The sequence below is a fragment of the Artemia franciscana genome, chromosome 3 (genome assembly GCF_032884065.1).
Source record: "Artemia franciscana chromosome 3, ASM3288406v1, whole genome shotgun sequence".
NCBI lineage: Eukaryota > Metazoa > Arthropoda > Branchiopoda > Anostraca > Artemiidae > Artemia > Artemia franciscana.
Window position 1 is genome coordinate 4,098,666 of NC_088865.1, and position 19,801 is coordinate 4,118,466.

At 35.7% G+C, this 19,801-nt stretch overlaps 1 protein-coding gene across 5 annotated transcripts in view; it reads right to left on the minus strand.

Annotated features, from left to right (window-relative positions):
• Positions 1–19,801, minus strand: part of LOC136024775 (E3 ubiquitin-protein ligase MARCHF5-like) — an 87,749-nt gene that overhangs the window by 55,510 nt on the left and 12,438 nt on the right. For all 5 annotated transcript variants that reach the window (XR_010616907.1, XM_065700229.1, XM_065700230.1 and 2 more), the window contains exon 3: positions 10,454–10,568. Coding sequence is in view for 4 of the 5 variants with exons in the window: in XM_065700229.1 (XP_065556301.1) it covers positions 10,454–10,568 (115 nt within the window). In the remaining variant the exon portion in view is untranslated. The remainder of the gene's footprint in view (positions 1–10,453; positions 10,569–19,801) is intronic.

Consider the following 19,801-nt stretch of genomic DNA (forward strand, 5'->3'; position numbering starts at 1 on the left):
TTAGCAATCACCATCAACAAAGCTCAAGGGCAATCATTAGAATCATGAGGTATAGATCTGAATACAGATTGTTTTCCCATGGACCATTATATGTTGCATGTTCAAGAGTCGGTAAACCTGACAATCTATTTATATGCAAAGACAATGGGACAGCAAAGAATGTTGTATATTCGCAAGTTTTACGTAGTTAAAACCATATATATATATATATATATATATATATATCTATCTATATTATGGCGCGTAACGACTTACGCGCGCGGGGGGGCTTGGGGGGGGGCGCGAAGCGCCCCCACCAACTAGGTGTTGGGGTGGCGCGAAGCGCCACCCCAACAGCTAGTATATATATAAATAAGTTGTCTGTCTGTCTGTCTGTGGATCAGGTGACGTCATGTTTCTGTGTCGACTGACGTCATGAAGTTAGTTGTCGTCATTTTTGCTATGACGGTGACGTCATTAAAGATATTTAAGACATATATGTTCACGTAGAAATCTATTAATGTTTAAGTTTAAAATGACTGATGAACTTACAATGGCAAAAGCCGATGAAGAAGCGCAAAGAGTCTATGCAAAAAAACTTGCTGCTGATAGAGAAAGTCAGAAAAGAAAGCGTGCCGAGGAATCAAAAGAACAGCAAGGAAACAGGCTTGAGGCTAAAGAACGCAAAACCGCGCAGTTAGATGAAGATCCACCTGGACAGTGAGAGTCAAAACATATCAAAACTGAAAATGATAGCGATGATGATTGGGTTTGGGATTTTGACTTGGATAAGGTCATCAATGCCTACCAGATTTTAGTTAAAAAAAACAAAGGTTCGGCGATATGTATTTCATAGTGAAGCTGAAAAATAAAGAAGAAAACGAAAACTGAAAAAAGAAAAAATGTAAAAGACTAAAAAATACTAAAAAGAAAAAACACTCAAAGAGAAATTACAGACCAGGACACAAATGACGACCAGGACAGAGGGATTATAAATAACGACCGGGACACTCAAAGAGAAATTACAGACTGGGATACCGGGACACAAATGACGACCGGGACACAGGGAATATAAATGACGACCAGGACACAGGTATTTAAGAATATCGTTCAAAGAAAAATTTTTAATTGTAAGAAGACCATTGAAAGAGAAATATCTAATTGTAAAATGACTGAAGAACCTACAATGGCAACGGTACCACCATCAAAGTAGATAACCAGTGGGTTGTTCCATATTCCCCATTATTATCAAAAACATTTAATGCACAAATAAACGTTGAAAACTGTAACTCCGTAAAGGCAATCAAATTTACATCAGGAATTTATAACTTCACTTTAGTTATTATAGAAGATTTGTGCGTACGTATGGCAAACAAACCTCTTCAGGATTTGGGAATGCCTTCACCTAACCGTATCGCTGCTGTTTCGACATGTGTAGAATTGGATCGTGAACAAAGTTACAGTACGAGTGATCTATTGTCGTATGTACAAAATAACATTTCCAAGTTAACGTCGGAACAAAAAGACATTTATGATACGATAGACTCAATTTCAGGACGTATACGACTACCTGCTGATTTCTGTAATTTAGTGACGTTCGAAAATGAATTGATTGAAAAAGTATTTCCGAATATTCTAAAAAATTATAAAAATAATAAATGGCTAAGTGAAAGAGCGATTCTCGCACCCAAAAATATAGACGTCCACGAAATCAACAATATTGTTTTGACCAAGATTCGAGACCAAGCAGTCCTTTACAAGTCAGTCAACACAGTTTTGGAACCAAATGAAGCGGTTAATTATCCATCTGAATTTTTAAATTCCATAGATCTTTCAGGGTTTCCACCACACGTGCTACAACTAAAAATAGGCTTACCAATAATACTTTTAAGAAATATCAACCCACCAAAGCTTTGCAATGGCACGCGACTTGCCGTAAAAAAAAACAATGGAAAACCTAATAGAGGCCACAATCTTGACTGGACCTTTTGAGGGTGAGGCTGTTCTTATTCCTCGCATTCCCATGATTCCAACGGATCTGCCTTTTCAATTTAAAAAATTGCAATTCCCAATTCGATTAGCATTTGCAATCACCATTAACAAAGCTCAAGGTCAATCATTAGAAAAATGTGGTTTAGATCTTAATACTGATTGTTTTTCCCATGGACAATTGTACATTGCATGTTCGAGGGTCGGTAAACCTGACAATCTATTTATATGCTGCGACAATTGGACAGCAAAGAATGTTGTATATTCGCAAGTTTTACGCAGTTAATTTGTATTGTATCTATCTATCTATCTATCTATATAAAAACGAGTTGTGTGTATGCATGTTTGTTTGTTTGTAAAAAGAGCGTTTGCATATGACGTCATTATTAGTACATACGGCTTTGTATATGCACAGACAATGGGAGAGCCAAGAATGTTGTATATTCGCAATTTTTACGTAGTTTAACTCCTGCAGACGAAATGAATGCTTGCCTGAAAAATTCTAATTTATGGGCACACGTAAAAATATTAAAATTAACTACAAATATGCGTGTCCGATTGCAAAACGATGACTCTCGTCAAACATTTTCAGATCAATTGCTGGCAATTGGAAACGGAAAGCTCCCAGTAGTGGGAAAGCCAAAAATGTTGTATATTCGCAATTTTTACGTAGTTTGAAACACATATATAAATCTATCTATATTCACAGGTGGGACACAGGGACACAACTACAATGGCGCGTAACTAATATGGCGCGTAACGACTTACGCGCGCGGGGGGGGGGGCTTGGGGGGGCGCGAAGCGCCCCACCAGCTAGGTGTTGGGGTGGCGCGTAACGACTTACGCGCGCGGGGGGGCTTGGGGGGGCACGAGGCGCCCCCACCAACTAGGTTTTGGGGTTTTGGGGTATATATATAAAAATGTACTGTCGTCTGTTACACTATCTTTACCGTTACACATTATTATCGTTACATGAGCTCACAAAATTGAGGCTGGTGATTGCACAAATATTTCAATATATTTTGACAATGGATTAAAGCAATTCGAGAACCTTAAAACAGAAAATAAAATTTTGAAGTCTAGTAGAAATTGTTGAAGCTTAGAATGCTAACTGCTCATAGAAAATTTTTCAAAGTGTTAATTAACATCAAAAAGAAATTATTATTAAATTGCTTAAAATGTAAAAAACTGGTGATTGCACAGATATTTCTATATATTTTGACAATAGATTCAAGCAATTCGAAAAGCTTAAAACAGAAAACTAAACCAATTTACGTCATCAGTTCGATCCAAAAATGACATAGCGTTGCCGGGACCCAGAACACAAGGACAATGAGAATCCATATATAGAAACCTGCCGCGTGCCACGCTGGGGCCTGCGGGGACCGGTGGCAAAAAGAAAAAACTAAAAATGAAAAACTAAAAAGGAAAAGAACTAAAAAAAGAAAAACTAATAAAGGAGAAAAAAATAAAGAAGAAAAAGAAAACTAAAAACAGAAGAAAAAAACTAAAAAAATAAAAAAACTTAAAAAATGAAAAAACTAAAAAACTAACTAAAAAAGAAAAAATTAAAAAAGAAAAAAATTAAAAAAACAAAACTAAAAAATAAAAAAAAACTAGAAAAAAAAATTAAAATGAAAAAACTAAAAAAAGGAAACTAAAAATAGAAAAAATAAAAGAGGAAAATAAAGAAAAGCCACAGCTCAATGGCAATCATTTAAAAAAAACTAAAAAACAAGAGCTAAGAGCTCATATGGCACTTGTGACGAGGCGAGAAGAGCTAAGAGCCAAGAGATCATATGGTATGAGCTCTAACAAAATTCTATGAATCAATAGATTGATTTAAAAAGGAAAATAAGAGGGTTAATGCCGGTCAAGATTTAAAATATGAGCTCTGAGTCAGAAAGTCCTTCTAAATATCAAAGTTCATTAAGATCCGATCACCCACTCGTAAGTTATAAATACCTAATTTTTACTAATTTTTCCTCTCCCTTTTGCACCCCAGATGGTCGAATCTGGGAAAACAACTTTATCAAGTCAAATTGTGCAGCTCCCTGACACGCCAACCAATTTTCATCGCCCTAGCACGTCCAGAAGTACCGAACTCGCCAAATCAATGAACCCCTCCCCCCAACTCCCCCAAAGAGAGCGAATCCAGTACGATTCTGTCAATCACGTATCAAGGACATTTGTTTATTCTATCCACCAAGCTTCATCCCGATTCCTCCACTCCAAGTGTTTTTCCAAGATTTCCCCCTCCAACTCCCCCCAATGTCAAAAGATCTGGTCGGGATTTGAAATAAGAGCTCTGAGACATGAATTCCTTCTAAAAATCAAATTTCATTACAATCCGATCATCTATTCGTAAGATAAAAATACCCCAATTTTCATGTTTTCCAAGAATTCCTGTTTCCCCCTCCAACTCCCCCGAATGTCACAGGATCTGGTCGGAATTTGAAATTAGAACTTTAAAGCACAAGATCCTTCTAAATATCAAATTTCATTAAGATCTGGCCACCCTTTCGTAAGCTACAAATACCTCAATTTACCCCCCCCCCCAATTCCACCAAAGAGAGCAGATCCGGTCCAGTTATGTCAGTCACGTATCTTAGACAGGTTTCTATTCTTCCCATCCAGTTTCATCCTGATCTCACCGCTTTAAGTATTTTTTAAGATTTCCGGTCCCCCCCCCAACTGCCCCCCCCCATTTACACTTGATCCGGTTGAGATTAAAAATAAGATATCTGAGTTACGAGGTCCTTCTAAATATGAAGTTTCATGAAGATCCGATCACTCCTTCGTAAGTTGAAAATACGTCATTTTTGCTTATTTTTCAGAATTACCCCCCCCCCCCCCCAATTGAGCGGATCCGTTCCAATTGTGTAAATCACGTATGCAAGACTTCTGCTTATTTGTTCAGCCAAGTTTCATCCCAATCCCTCCAATCTAAGCGTTTTCCATCATTTTAGGTTTCCCCACCCCAAACTTCCCCCAATGTCACCAAATCCTGTCAGGATTTAAAATAAGAGCTTTGAGACACGATATCCTTCTAAATATCAAATTTCATGGGATCCAATCACCCGTTCGTAAGTTAAAAATACCTCATTCTTTCTAATTTTTCTGAATTAACCCCCCCCCCCCCAACTACCCCAAAGAGAGCGGATCCGTTCTGGTTTTTTCAATCATGTATCTAGGACTCGTGTTTTTTTTCACCTTCCCGATCCCTCCACTCAAGTGTTTTCCAAGTTTTAGGTTTGCCCCTCCCAACTCACCCCCAATGTCACCAGATCCGGTCGGGTTTAAAATATGAGCTCTGAGCCACGATATCGTTCTAAATGTCAAATTTCATTAGGATGAAATCACCCGTTTATAAGTTAAAAATACCTCGTTTTTTCTAATTTTTCTGAATTTCCGAAATAGATCCCTCCTAACTCCCCCAAAGAGAGCAGATTCGGTCCGATTATGTCAATCACTTATGTAGGACTTGTGTTTATTCTTCCCACCAAGTTTCATCCCGATCTCTCCACTCTAAGCATTTTCCAAGAGTTCCAGCCCCCCCAACTCCCCCCAAATGACACTGGATCCGGTCGGGATTTAAAATAAGAGTTTTAAGACACGATATCCTTCTAAACATCAAATTTCATTGAGATCCGATCACCCGTTCGTAAGTTGAAAATACCTCATTTTTTCTAATTCTTAAGAATTACTCCCCCCCCCAACTACCCCAAAGAGAGCGAATCAGTTCCGATTATGTCAATCATGTATCTGTGACTTGCGCTTATTTTTCCCATCAAGTTTCATCCCGATCCCTCCACTCTAAGTGTTTTCCAAGATTTTAGGTCCCCCCCACTCTAACTCCCCCCAATAGCATCAGATCCGGTCGGGATTTAAAATAAGAGTTCTGAGACGCAATATCATTCCAAACATCAAATTTCATTAAGATCCAATCACCCGCTCATAAGTTAAAAATACTTCATTTTTTCTATTTTTTTTTTTTAATTAACCGGCCCCCCATTCACCCCCCCCAGATGGTCAAATCGGTAAAACTATTTCTAATTTAATCTGGTCCGGTCCCTGATACGCTTGCCAAATTTCATCGTCCTAGCTTACCTGAAAGTGCCTAAAGTAGCAAAACCGGGACTTTAGGTTTCCCCCGTCCAACTCCCCCCAATGTCATCAGATCCGGTCGGTATTTAAAATAAGAACTCTGAAACACAATATCATTCCAAACCTCAAATTTTATTAAGATCCAACCACCCACTCATAAGTTAAAAGTACTTCATTTTTTCGATTTTCTTGCGAATTAACCGGCCCCCCACTCCCCCCAGACGGTCAAATCGGGAAAACGACTATTTCTAATTTAATTTGGTCCGGTCCCTGATACGCTTGCCAAATTTCATCGTCCTAGCTTACCTGGAAGTGCCTAAAGTAGCAAAACCAGGACCGACAGACCGACAGAATTGGCGATTGCTATATGTCACTTAGTTAATACCAAGTTTCTCTCTACCACTCTATCTTACCACTCTATCTTAATTTTCTCTACCACTCTATCTTAATCAAGTATTCAATAATACAATCTGTATTAAAAGTTACTGTAGTACATTGGCTTTAATGCTCTCTTTCGAATTAGAAGGATGTGAGTTCAAGTAACTTCCATTTTCTCTACCACTCTACATTATCCAAGTATTCAATAATACAATCTGTATTAACATTTATCGCTGTCAATTTCTATTAAATTATACTGTTTGTTTGTCTGTTACACTATTTGCAATCTATTATAAAAACTAAAAACTAAAAAAACTAAAAAAAAAAAAAAAAAAAAAAAAAAAAATTATAATTGGAAAAAATCTAAAAAAAATAGAAAAATCTTGACAAAAAAAAAGTAATAAAGAAAATCTACATATGAAGCAATATTCAAACTGACGTCATTGCAATATAAGGAAGTTTTCATTCCTTTCAGGAAGAAACGAGAAGCCAGACTTGCAGTTGAAAGAGAAAGTAAAAAAAGAAGGCGTGCATAATGTCAATTTTGGCTACAGACAAAAAGAAATAAATAAAGATAGAGAATTAGCCCACAAAAGTGCTTCAAAATAACATTTAAAGACAATAGATAAAAGAGAAAGCTCTAGAATAAATACGTCACGATAAGTCACAAATACCTAAACCCCCCCCCCCCCGAGTAAAAAAAACATTAGAGATTTTTTCCGTAATAGCCCCGTTCTAAACGGACCTATGTAAAGCAAAAAATTTAATATCTAAAATAATATGAGACCTGAAGTTGAACAGACCAGGAATAGTTTATTTACAGCGAAGATGTATTGAGGGTTTTTCTTCGAGGGGGAGGCATTTTTCCTAGAGGGGTTTCATTGGGGTTCCAAAAAATAAAAACCCAACAAAAATTTGTTTGTATGCATTTTTGTTCCGGTTTTATGAGTCAGACAAAAACACGGAGGGGGAGGGGTTCAAACCCTGAATCCCATCCTTAGATACAACCTTGATTTATAGAATACTGTACATGTTTAGAACACACCTGTAGAACTGAGATAGCTCCATATGACAACGCAAGACAATAGAAAGAAGCAGCCATTGCGAATGGAACAAGAATGTAGGTCAATAAGATCATGATGATTGAGTAAAACCAGAGGGACAGTAGGAAGATCTTGTCCTCCATACAACTGAGATGTCGCAAATAAGTCGCTAAAAATGAAAAAATTAATATTATTAATTTTTCCATACTTCTGAGCAGATACATTTCTGAGAAATATACTTGAAATAATAACTAATGTTAAAACCTTTCAATAAATAAAGATATAACAATGAATTCTGTATTTGATATGAATTACTAAATAGCTTATGTTTAGGTTTCACGAACATCAATTTTTCTTTTTTTCCTGAGTGAAGCATACGACTTTATTTTGTCTAACTTTATGAAAAAATCTCTGAGATACTTGCTCCAAAAATGTAAATAGAACCCAAATTTTAGCCAAGACTTCCCAAAAAATATTCGTTCTTTATCAGAATTTGTCTTGGAAAACATATATAAAAATCACTTGTCAAGTATTAAGATTATCATCATGCTATAGCTATATGCACCAGTTACATAGCATGACTTTTGAGAACCATAGGCAACTCAAGATGATAATATTTTTTTTGGTGGGTAAAAACGTCCTATGAGCGCACTGTCTATACATGACGATTGACAAAAAAATTAGAAAAAAACATAAACTAAGAAAAAAATAACTTAGAAAATGAGGGAAATTTCAGCATTGTCTCTATACAAAAATCAACCCAGTGATTCACCTTTCCAAAGTACACTTAAAACAACCCAATATATTTTTTCCTCGCCCAATATGCTTTTCCTTATAGGGTAAAAATTTCCGTCACAATCTACCAAGGATGTATCCAGATTTATTTTTTTTTTTGGGGGGGGGGGGTACAAAAAGTTTTTTTCCGGGGTGGGGAGGGGTACAAGAATGCATCAAAATTGGTTTACACTCGTTTTGTTAAGTTTTACGAGTCAGACAACCATTTTTTGAGGGGGGGGGGGGGTCAAACACCCTAACCACCCTGGATATAGCCCTACAATCCACCATATCTAACGAAATCGTTAATAAAATAACACAAGAAAGTTCAAAATTCAATTTAACAATTTTATTTCGACGTTTAGCATTCCAACGCAGTTAAACACAAACCTAAGCTGAATCCTCGCACAAAGTCTTCGGTTTTAATTTTTAGAAAACATCAACTGGGCCTTTTTTCTTCTGTGTATGTGGAAAAATGACCCTAGTGGTTGTCTTTCCCATTTTGCAGTTAAAAATATTGAATTTTCATTGCACTAGAGATCTTTCGTCTTTGCGTAATAATTTGTGTCTTATTCCACAATATGTAAAAACATTACTGATAAAGTAACATTGAAATGTAATGAAAACTTTCGAAATTCCAATTTGTGGTTGGAATTTGTGTTCCAACAGATCATAAATTTTAGCCAAAACTCAGCATTAAACCTTTGGTTTTAATTTTCGGAAAACATCCATTGTTTTCTTTTTACCTTTGTATGTGCAAAAATAATCCGTGATTCCTTTTCCAATTTTCCCTCAAAACAATGAATATTGGCTGCCCAAAATATCTACAGAAGTTCAAAATTTGATTTGATGATTTCATTTTTATGTTTAGCGTTCCAACATAACAGAACGTAAGTGTCAGCCAAAATCTCGAACGAAACTTTCAGGTTTAGTCTTTGGAAAACATTGATTGAGTTTTTTTTTCTGTGGGAGTGAAAAAATGATTCTTCTGATTTTTTATACGAATTTACACTTAAAACAATAAATTTTCATTGCTCTAAAGATCTTTCATCTGTGCGTAATATTTTGCATCCCAATCAACAAATTGTTAAGAAATAACTGATGAAACTACAATGAAAATTTGCGAAAACTTTCAAAATTTGATTAATGACTTAATGTTGATGTCTAATGTTCTAACGTAAGGGAACAAAATTTTGTGCTAATGAAACTAGAAAGTTTGATTTTCGTTAGAAAAATCGTATATAGAAAAAAAACTACTTAGACTGCCTTTGTGTGTAAAAATGACCCTAGTGATTCTCTTCTCCATTGAAATTAAATTTTTACATATTCAAAATCCCTCTACTGACTCTCTTTACATATTCAGAGTGACCCTGAAGATTCTCTGTACATATTGAAAAATGACCCAAATGATTCACCTCTCCTAAATTTTACAAATTCAGAATTTCCCCTGGTGATTCTCTGCTCATTTCCAAAATGATAATAGTGATTCTCTTCATATTCACTCGAATGATACTCTGTATATATAAAAAATGACCCTGTAATTGATAACAATCACCATGGACACCTGCATACTATTTCAACGAGAAGAAACCTTAAAATGCCTCACGCAGATTTGCTTCAGTGCAAATTTTGCTGTTGTTAAAAATCCTTTGATATTTGGCACAAATTCTGTGAATTATAGCTAGTAAAATAGTAACTGTTATTGTCCGAAGTTATTTTGTAATTTTTTTTTCTTTAATTTTTTTAAACTTTGCCTCCGAGACTGACTTCGGACTGGAGTATTAAGAAGAATTCCCCTGAAGTTTTTCCCGTTGACCTATTTTGAAAATCGTCACATAAGATTGCACTCCCTCTAATTAAAACTTTCCTGAATTCCCCTAAATTTCATACTTGTTAGCAGTTTCGGTTGCATATTATGCTCAGTCTTTCTATAGCCTATTTTTCATCTGCAGCTTGATCCATTCTTTCTCAAGAGAGGAAGGACATATCCATCCCCCCAAGACTTTGTGTCTATACATTTATTTTCTAATTTAGACCCTAATTTATCTAGTACAAACACTGACACCTTTTGTCTAACAGCATTAATAGTTTTATTAGTCGATATCATCAAGTCATTTACAGAGGTATTTTTACAGAGGTAAAAATCTGCAATAGCAAATGAGTATTAACAAAAAAAGGCTTACGGTCATAAGTATAGATGACACTGTATGGGGCTTTGCATTGGGAGCACTCAACAACTTTTTCCTGGCTAACTTTTTTTTTCTGATCAATCCAGCGTAGAATACAAGCATCATGGACCTAAAAAATAGTAAAAATGTTCAGCTCTCTCCTCTACAGAGTTGTGCCACTTTTTGCAAAAACACTTGCATTCTGTTTCAACACTAAGAATTTACATTTTTTTTTTTTTTTTATTTATTTCTCCAACCTTGAATAAGCTTAGACAAAGAAATTTTTTCACAAAATACTCTTTTAAAATCTGTTAAAATTCATTTCAGAATTAATAAATCTATGCATCCAACATGCTTCATTTAACATTTAAATAGGACCCGAATTTTTCAGGCAGAGACCCTCCGTATCATTCAATGCAGATTCTAACTAGATTACAATACATTTTTACAAAAAAAGCGTATAATGCTGATTCCTACTAGCAAAAGCAGGCACAAAACTACCTAGATAAGTTAAAGGACCCTCTTTTCAGCTTTGTCGGAACTTTTTATGCACTATTTCTATATTGTTTTTAGAAACATATTTTTTATTTAACTTTTTTTTTCATTTCACAATAAATGTGTAATCCATTAAAGACGTTACTCTTTAATATATAGTCCCAAGTGCAGAAAATTGTAGCTTTAACACGTTATTAAACAATCACTTGTCAGCTTTTACAAGGGATATAGGACAATGGGTTGTTAAAAAGAGTCAAAAAATTTTCCCCAGAAGGGATTGAAAACAAACGAAAATAGGTACCTTTATTTCACAAAGGAGTCCTTCGACCAAGCTATGAGAGATAGATAGATAGATAGATAGATATTTATTTACAACAAGAATTAAACCATATAAACAACAGCGCAAATGCTTAATGGCATACTTAAACGAGTGGTATATTACCAAAAAAAAAAACAAAAGAAAAAACTGTTATTACTTTGGCTTAAACTAATGTGCACTTCTTACGGAAATCAAACTTCAACACTCACAGCGGAAAATATTATGGGAGAAAAGCAACATAATTTCTTAATAACTTCAGAAATTTTTTTCTATCATTACAATTTTAATGATTGTAATCTATTGGGATTAAATTTCAAACTTTCGGACCAGTAAACTAAATTTTCGGACCTTTCGGTGGAACTTCAACATTCTTCAACATTCAAATTTTTGGACCTTTCGGAAACTAAACTTTCGGACCAGTAAACTTTCGCAAACTAAATGCCGCTCGCACCATTTGCCTAATTTCAAAAGAGAAATCAGAACTATGAGATGTTGGGTAATTGTGGAATTATGAATTTGTCGGGAATAATCTTGGGAAATTTAGTGAAAGTTGTCCAAAGACATAATTGTGGCAAATATTAGAAATGGTAATCAAATGATGTTGATGAACAGAGAAGAAACCAGAAGATCCATAAAGATAGCTAACTGAGGATCTATTATTAACATTAAAAATTAATCTAAGGGCTTTATTTTGTAGAGTTCGAAGAGGTTTAAACGTTGGAGGAAAAGTTGATGCCCAAACAGAAACACAATAAAGAAAATATGAATTAACAAAAGAAAAATATATTGTCTTTAAAATATCCCTTGGGAACAAATGGCGTAAGCGAGAAAGAATGCCGATATTTCGCGAAATTTTTAGAGACACTGTTTTCACATGTTCACCGGAAAGACAGATTTTCATCCAAAATAATTCCGAGATATTTATATTGATCAACACGTTTTAGTACCCTATTATTTAGATAAAGAGAAAACTGTTCTGTTTTCTGAGAACCAGATCGAGAAAACAGCATATATTGACATTTCTTCTCATTTAACGAATGTAAATTTCTGGCATACCAATCCCTGCAAATAAAAGTGTGTTATTAAGATTATGAAAAAGTATGGATAAATCACCATGGGATGCAAAAATAACAACATTATCTGCAAACATTACAATTTTACTAAATGGTAATGCTTCGGGCAAATCATTTATAAATAGAAGGGATAAAGTCGGTCCACAACTTGTCAAAAAACTTTCCGAACGGATACCATTAATTCTATCATGACATTAAAGTTTTCTACCCGTAAGATAAGTTTAAGAAAAATTTAAAGATTTTGAAGCAAAACCGTATTTTTGGAGTTTCATTAACAACAGACGATGGTCGTCTGTGTTAAAGGCCTTGGCGACATCAAGAAACCACGCATACTGTCACTGTCAATTGCATCATTTATCTCAAGCAGAAGTTGATGAATCGCCAACTCCGTTGATTTACCTTCAATGAAACCAAACTGGGAAGGATGAACAATATTTTTACCAATTAAATAATTATGGAGCTGATGGTTCGCTATATTTTCCAAAATTTTACTAAACACTGATAAAAGTGATATACCTCTATAATCTGAAGGATCACTAGTAATTCAGCCTTTATGTAGTGCCATAACATTGGCTTTCTTCAATAAAGCGGGAACAACTCCCTGTACAAATGACAAATTATATATGTGTGCAAGTAATGGGGCAACATCAGTAGCTACCTGCTTTACTGTTCGAGTAGAAAAACCAAATTCATCAGACGAAGAACTATTTTTAAGCTTCATGATAATTTTTTTTCACATGTTGGGGTGGTGTTATGGAAAGGTCAAAACGGTTTTCAGTTTGATGATCGTTATAAAAACAAGAGCTAAGAGCTCATATGGCACTTGTGACGAGGCATGAAGAGCTATGAGCCAAGAGATCATATGGTATGAGCTCTAACAAAATTCTAAGAATCAATAGATTGATTTAAAAGGAAAATAAGAGGCTTAATGCCGGTCGAGATTTAAAATAAGAGCTCTGAGTCACGATGTCCTTATAAATATCAAAATTCATTAAGATCCGATCACCCACTCGTATGTTATAAATACCTAATTTTTTCTAATTTTTCCTCTCCCTTTAGCCCCCCAGATGGTCGAAACTGGGAAAACGACTTTATCAAGTCAATTTGTGCAGCTCCCTGACACGCCTACCAATTTTCATCGTCCCAGCACGTCCAGAAGCACCAAACTTGCCAAATCACTGAACCCCTCCCCCGAACTCCCCCAAAGAGAGCGAATCCAGTACGGTTCCGTCAATCACATATCAAGGACATTTGCTTATTCTATCCACCAAGCTTCATCCCGATTCCTCCACTCAAAGTGTTTTCCAAGATTTCCCCCTCCAACTCCCCCCAATGTCAAAAGATCTGGTCAAGATTTGAAATAAAAGCTCTGAGACATGAATTCCCTTTAAACATAAAATTTCATTAAAATCCAATCACCTATACGTAAGATAAAAATACCCCAATTTTAATGTTTTCCAAGAATTCTGGTTTCCCCCTCAAATCCCCCCAATGTCACAGGATCTGGTCAGAATTTAAAATTAGAGCTTTAAAGCACAAGATCCTCCTAAATATTAAATTTTATTAAGATCTGGTCACCCTTTTGTAAGTTATAAAAACATCAATTTTCAAAATTACCCCCCCCCCCTCCACGAAAGAGAGCAGATCCGGTTATGTCAGTCACGTATCTTAGACAGGTTTTTATTCTTCCCAGCCAGTTTTATCCTGATCTCACCGCTTTAAGTATTTTCAAAGATTTCCGGTACCCCCCAACTGCTCCCCCCCCCTAATTACACTGGATCCGGTTGAGATTTAAAATAAGAGATCTGAGTTACGAGGTCCTTCTAAATATGAAATTTCATTAAGATCCGATCACTCCTTCATAAGTTGAAAATACGTCATTTTCTAATTTTTCAGAATTAACCCCCCCCCCCCCCCAAATAGAGCGGATCCGTTCTAATTATGTAAATCACGTATCTAAGACTTGTGCTTATTTTTCCCCTCCAAGTTTCATCCCAATCCATCCACTCTAAGCGTTTTCCAAGATTTTAGCCCCCCCCTCAATTCCCCCCAATGTCACCAGATCTAGTCGGGATTTAAAATAAGAGCTCTGAGACACGATATCCTTCCAAATTTCATTGAGATCCGATCATTCCTTCGTAAGTTACAAATACCTCATTTTTTCTTTTTTTTTCAGAATTAACCCTAGCCCCCCCCCAACTCCCCAAAACAGAAAAGATCCGTTCCGGTTATGTCAATTATATATCTAGGACTTGTGCTTATTTTTCCCACCAAGTTTCATCCCGATCCCTCCACTCAAAGTGTTTTCCAAGTTTTAGGTTTCCCCCTCCCAACTCCCCGCCCCCGTCACCAGATCCGGTCGGGATTTAAAATAAGAGCTTTAAGACACGATATCCGTATAAACATCAAATTTCATTGAGATCCGATCACCCGTTCGTAAGTTGAAAATACCTAATTTTTTTTTAATTTTTAAGAATTACTCCCCCCCCAACTACCCCAAAGAGAGCGAATCAGTTCCAATTATGTCAATCATGTATCTGGGACTAGCGCTTATTTTTCCCATCAAGTTTCATCCCGATCCCTCCACTCTAAGTGTTTTCCAAGATTTTAGGTTCCCCCCCCCTCCAACTCCCCCCAATGTCATCATAACCGGTCGAGATTTAAAATAAGAGCTCTGAGACACAATATCATTCCAAACATCAAATTTCATTAAGATCCAATAACCCGCTCATAAGTTAAAAATACTTCATTTTTCCGAATTAACCGCCCCCCCCCCCAGATTGTCAATTCGAGAAAACGACTATTTCTAATTTAATCTAGTCTGGTCCCGGATACGCTTGCCAAATTTCATCGTCCTAGCTTACCTGGAAGTGCCTAAAGTAGCAAAACCGGGACTTTAGGTTTCCCCCCTTCAACTCCCCCCAATGTCATCAGATCCGGTCGGTATTTAAAATAAGAGCTCTGAGACACAATATCATTCCAAACATCAAATTTCATTAAGATCCAATTACCCGCTCATAAGTTAAAAATACTTCATTTTTTCTATTTTTTGCGAATTAACCGGCCCCCCACTCCCCCCCACCCCAGATGGTCAAATCGGGAAAACGACTATTTCTAATTTATTCTGGTCCGGTCTCTGATACGCTTGCCAAATTTCATCGTCCTAGCTTACCTGGAAGTGCCTAAAGTAGCAAAACCGGGACCGACAGACCGACAGACAGACCGACAGAATTGGCGATTGCTATATGTCACTTGGTTAATACCAAGTGCCATAAAAATGGTAGGGTCATTTAACAATGGAGAAAAAAAAAATCCGACGTAAGCTTTTTTCCTACTGAACTAAAATAGTCTCCCAATATATTCAAGATTTCTTTACGGTCAGTTACCTTCCTTCCATCAACTTCTAGGCAATCAACACTACATTTAGATTTATGGCTAGGTCGAATTCTTTCATTAATTAACTGCCAAATTTTTGTCATATCTGACTCATACTGAATAAACTTATCATTATAATATGTTCTCTTTGCATATCTAACAATCGAATTTAACTTATTCCTATATGCTCTATAGTCTTCAAAAGAGGCATCACTTGCAATTTTTAAATACCTCTTAAATTCTATATTCTTATTCCTAATTGAAATCAAAATTCTTTCGGTAATCCAAGGATCAATTTTTTTGAATATTTCCCATGTATAAACTTAGTTTTAGAAACTCTGAGCCATATCTTATCGGAAACAAATTTAGAAAATGCAACATTAACTCCATTTGAACCATAAACTAGACTCCAATGGTTACTATTAATTAGTTCACGTAAAAGCTTAAAATCAATCCATTCAAATCGTTTATGTTAAGTATCATCTCTAGCATCCCAAGAACGAGTTTTAACTCTCCCTAAATCCAGAAGAACAATCACCGGGAAATGGTCCGACATATCAGATAAGATTACACAGGCTTTCAGTGCTTTAACTGAAAATTAAATAAAAGAAACAAGTTTTTTTTAAATGAAAGAAAGGAGCAAAATTAAAACTTAAAACGAACAGAAACTACTCCGTATATTAAAGGGGCTTTTCCTCCTAAGCGTCCCGCTCTATACGCACAAGTTTGACTCTTTCTCTTAACTCTATTTTTAAAACAGTAAGAAACTTTAGCGTAAAGAGCGGGACGTTCAGGAGGAAAACCCCTTTCATATACGAAGTAATTTCTGTTTGTTTTAAGTTTTAATGTTGCTCCTTACTTTCATTTAAGAAAACGTGTTTTTTTTTATTTAATTTCTGGACGTTTTTGAATTAATGCATGTTTTGATCTTGGCTCTCCACATATTAATAATTAAAACGAAATTTGCATATTAATTAATTGTAATTAATCGGAATATTTTGAGAAAAAAGGAGCGAGGGAGGAGGCCCAGTTGCCCTCCAAGTTTTTGATTACTTAAAAAAAGAAACTAGAACTTTTAATTTTTTACAAACGTTTTAATTGGTAAAAAATATACGTAACTGACGAATTAACTTACGTAACGAACTTCTATATTCGTGTGTTTTTATTGCGTATATGAGGGAGTTTAACCCTCGTCGATACCTCGCTCTTTACACTAAAGCTTAGATTTTGTCCCAATTCCTTAAGAATGACCTCTGAATCACAAACGCCGTATAATAAATAGTTAAAATTACTAAAACTACTTTAGCGTAAAGAGCGAGGTATAACGAGGAGGTAAACCCCTCATATGCGTAATAGTTTTTGTTCGTTTTAAGTTTTAATGCTGCTCCTTACTTTCAGTAGAAAAAACTTTTCATATTTATTTTTTCATTGTTTTTTCAAATAATGCTAGATAATCCTGCGCCCCCTTCATTGAAATTCTCTTCCCCCATGAGAAGTTTCTCCATGGAAATATCCTCCCACGTCCCCCCCCCCAAAAAAAAACTCTTTCCCCCAAACCAAAAAAATCCCCCTGAAGACGTCTGTACACTTCCCAGTAACCATTACTATATGTAAACACAGGTCAAAGTCTATAACTTGCAGCGCCTCCCAAGGGGGCTGCAGGGGAGTAAATCGTCCCTAAAGACATAGTTATTAGGCTTTTCGACTATGGTGAATAGAATGGCTATCTCAGAATTTTAATCCGGTGACCTTTGATTAAAAATGAGCGTGGGAGGGGGCCTAGGTGCCCTCCAATTTTTTGGGTCACTTAAAAAGGGCACTAGAACTTTTAATTTCCGCTAGAATGAACCCTCTAGCGACATTCTAGGACCACTCAGTCGATACGATAACCCTTGAAAAAAAAAACAAAAAAAAAAAACAAATAAACACGCATCCGTGATCTGTCTTCTGGCAAAAAATGCGAAATTCCACATTTTTGTAGACAGGAGCTTGAAACTTCTACAATGAGGTTCTCTGATACACTGAATCTGGTGGTGTAATTTTCTTTAAGATTCTATGACTTTTAAGTGGGTGATTCCCCCTATTTTCTAAAATAAAAATTTTTTCTCAGGCTCGTAACTTTTGATGGGTATAACTGATCTTGATGAAACTTGTATATTTAAAATCAACATCAAAATGCGATTCTTTTGATGTAACTATTGGTATCAAATTCAAATAATATTCAAAAATTCCTTATGAGTACTAAGATCTAAATTCAGCAAATCAAAATTGAAGTCCCTTGATATAATAACTGTTTCTTTGACTCGCTGAGTTTTAAAAGAACCGACTCGAAAACCTCGAAAAAACTTTTTGGGTTACTCGGTGGAGGTCTGTATACTGAACCAAATTTTTTTTAGTTTCTAATTTTTGAATTTTAGCACCATTCTGGGCGATTTTGCACTTCAATCCGTTAAGACCTTTCTCAATTTAATCGAACTTAGACTGGAACTGTAGTTCTATGGCTTTATACACAGCCTGTGTTATGGTGTCCAATAATTCACTTTTAAACTGCTGTAGAGACACGGTGTCTAACTTCGCAAACTCATTATCTGCCTGTTTTCTGATCTCATCTTCAATTCCTTCTCGCAAAGTCAACAGTTCGCTTTGCAGTGACAAAACTGAGTTCGATAAATCATTAGGTAGACCATCCGAATCCTCCATACACAGCTTAATAGCCCTTTGAAATTTTTTTCGCCTTCCTTTAAATCGTCAGCATGCTTTGTTAAGTAACGCCAAATATCCTCTGACGTCACGATTTTAACTTCATCACTACCATAACAGGTAACCTCATAATTACAGCCACCGTTCTTGATCCGTATCACTCATGTGATTTTACACGACCAAAGTTTATAGTATCAAAACTGAGAATATCGTCCCCTGAGAGCGATTTTATCGTATCTGCTACTTTTTCGGGAAGTGGAGTTAAGACTGCCATCTAATGTGAAATTTTTTACTCTATCCGATTCCGTCAACCATTGTATTGCATATCAACTAGAAGTGCCTCAATTTCTCGTTTATCATATCTCACATGTTGCTGTTTTGTTAAGAGCAGTTTTGTCGTATCTCATTTGGGAAAATTACATGGGCATTTTTGTCGTAACTCCGTTGACGTATACTTTTGAAGAAGAAAAGATTTGGTAAAAGTTTCACAATGAGACACAAACGGACATTATTTACATCTACACAAGCTGCACAATATTTACAGGAATTAGGAACCACATTTTTGTGGGATTGAGTAATATTTTGCTCCGAGAATATTATATATATATATTATATTTAATATTATATATATTATATGATATATTGTGCATATATAGAGCATAATTCGATATGATCAAATACCTGATTTGTTATGATTTTTGTTGCGTATCAGTGGTCAGAATAAATCTTGGCTATGATCGTGTTTTGGCAGTGCTTCTTTGTAATGCTGCAGTCTGTCGGTAAATTTTTTTGCAGCTCATATTATTGACTTACAAATAAAGTGAACATACCACTCAATGCCTTTTTTATGTTATTTCTAAATATAATAATCACTTTTATCGCAAATACAAATTTAAACACTTTTTGACCTGACCTAACTAAACCAGCCTTACCTAACTAACCCAACCTAACCGGACTATACATTATTTTGGCGCTGAGAAAACGTAGCATTATTTTGTCAAAACGACCGAAAACACTTATTTTAATTGAGAAATTCGGCGCCAAGGAAGAAGAAAACGGCAAAATAAAATTTATTTATACAACTTAATCATTGAAAATTGGTGCTTGTGGATTATATAACATTAAAAAATGGATTTACAATGAAACAGTAAGTGTCTCAAACAGTCTGAAACAGTAAGAAAATCAATGAGGTATACTGTTACATTTGGTCCGTATTTGAGGCTGGACGTGGAGCAAACGAAATAGCTAGTGGACTAGTGGCCATACTGGAAAGAGTTCTTGATACTTAACTTGATATCCGTCAGTTAATTATTTGGTCGGACTCCTGCGTGTCTCATAACCGAAACTCAATTATAAGCTTCGCCCTTCAAGATGTTCTAAGAAAATTTCTGTGCTTAGAAA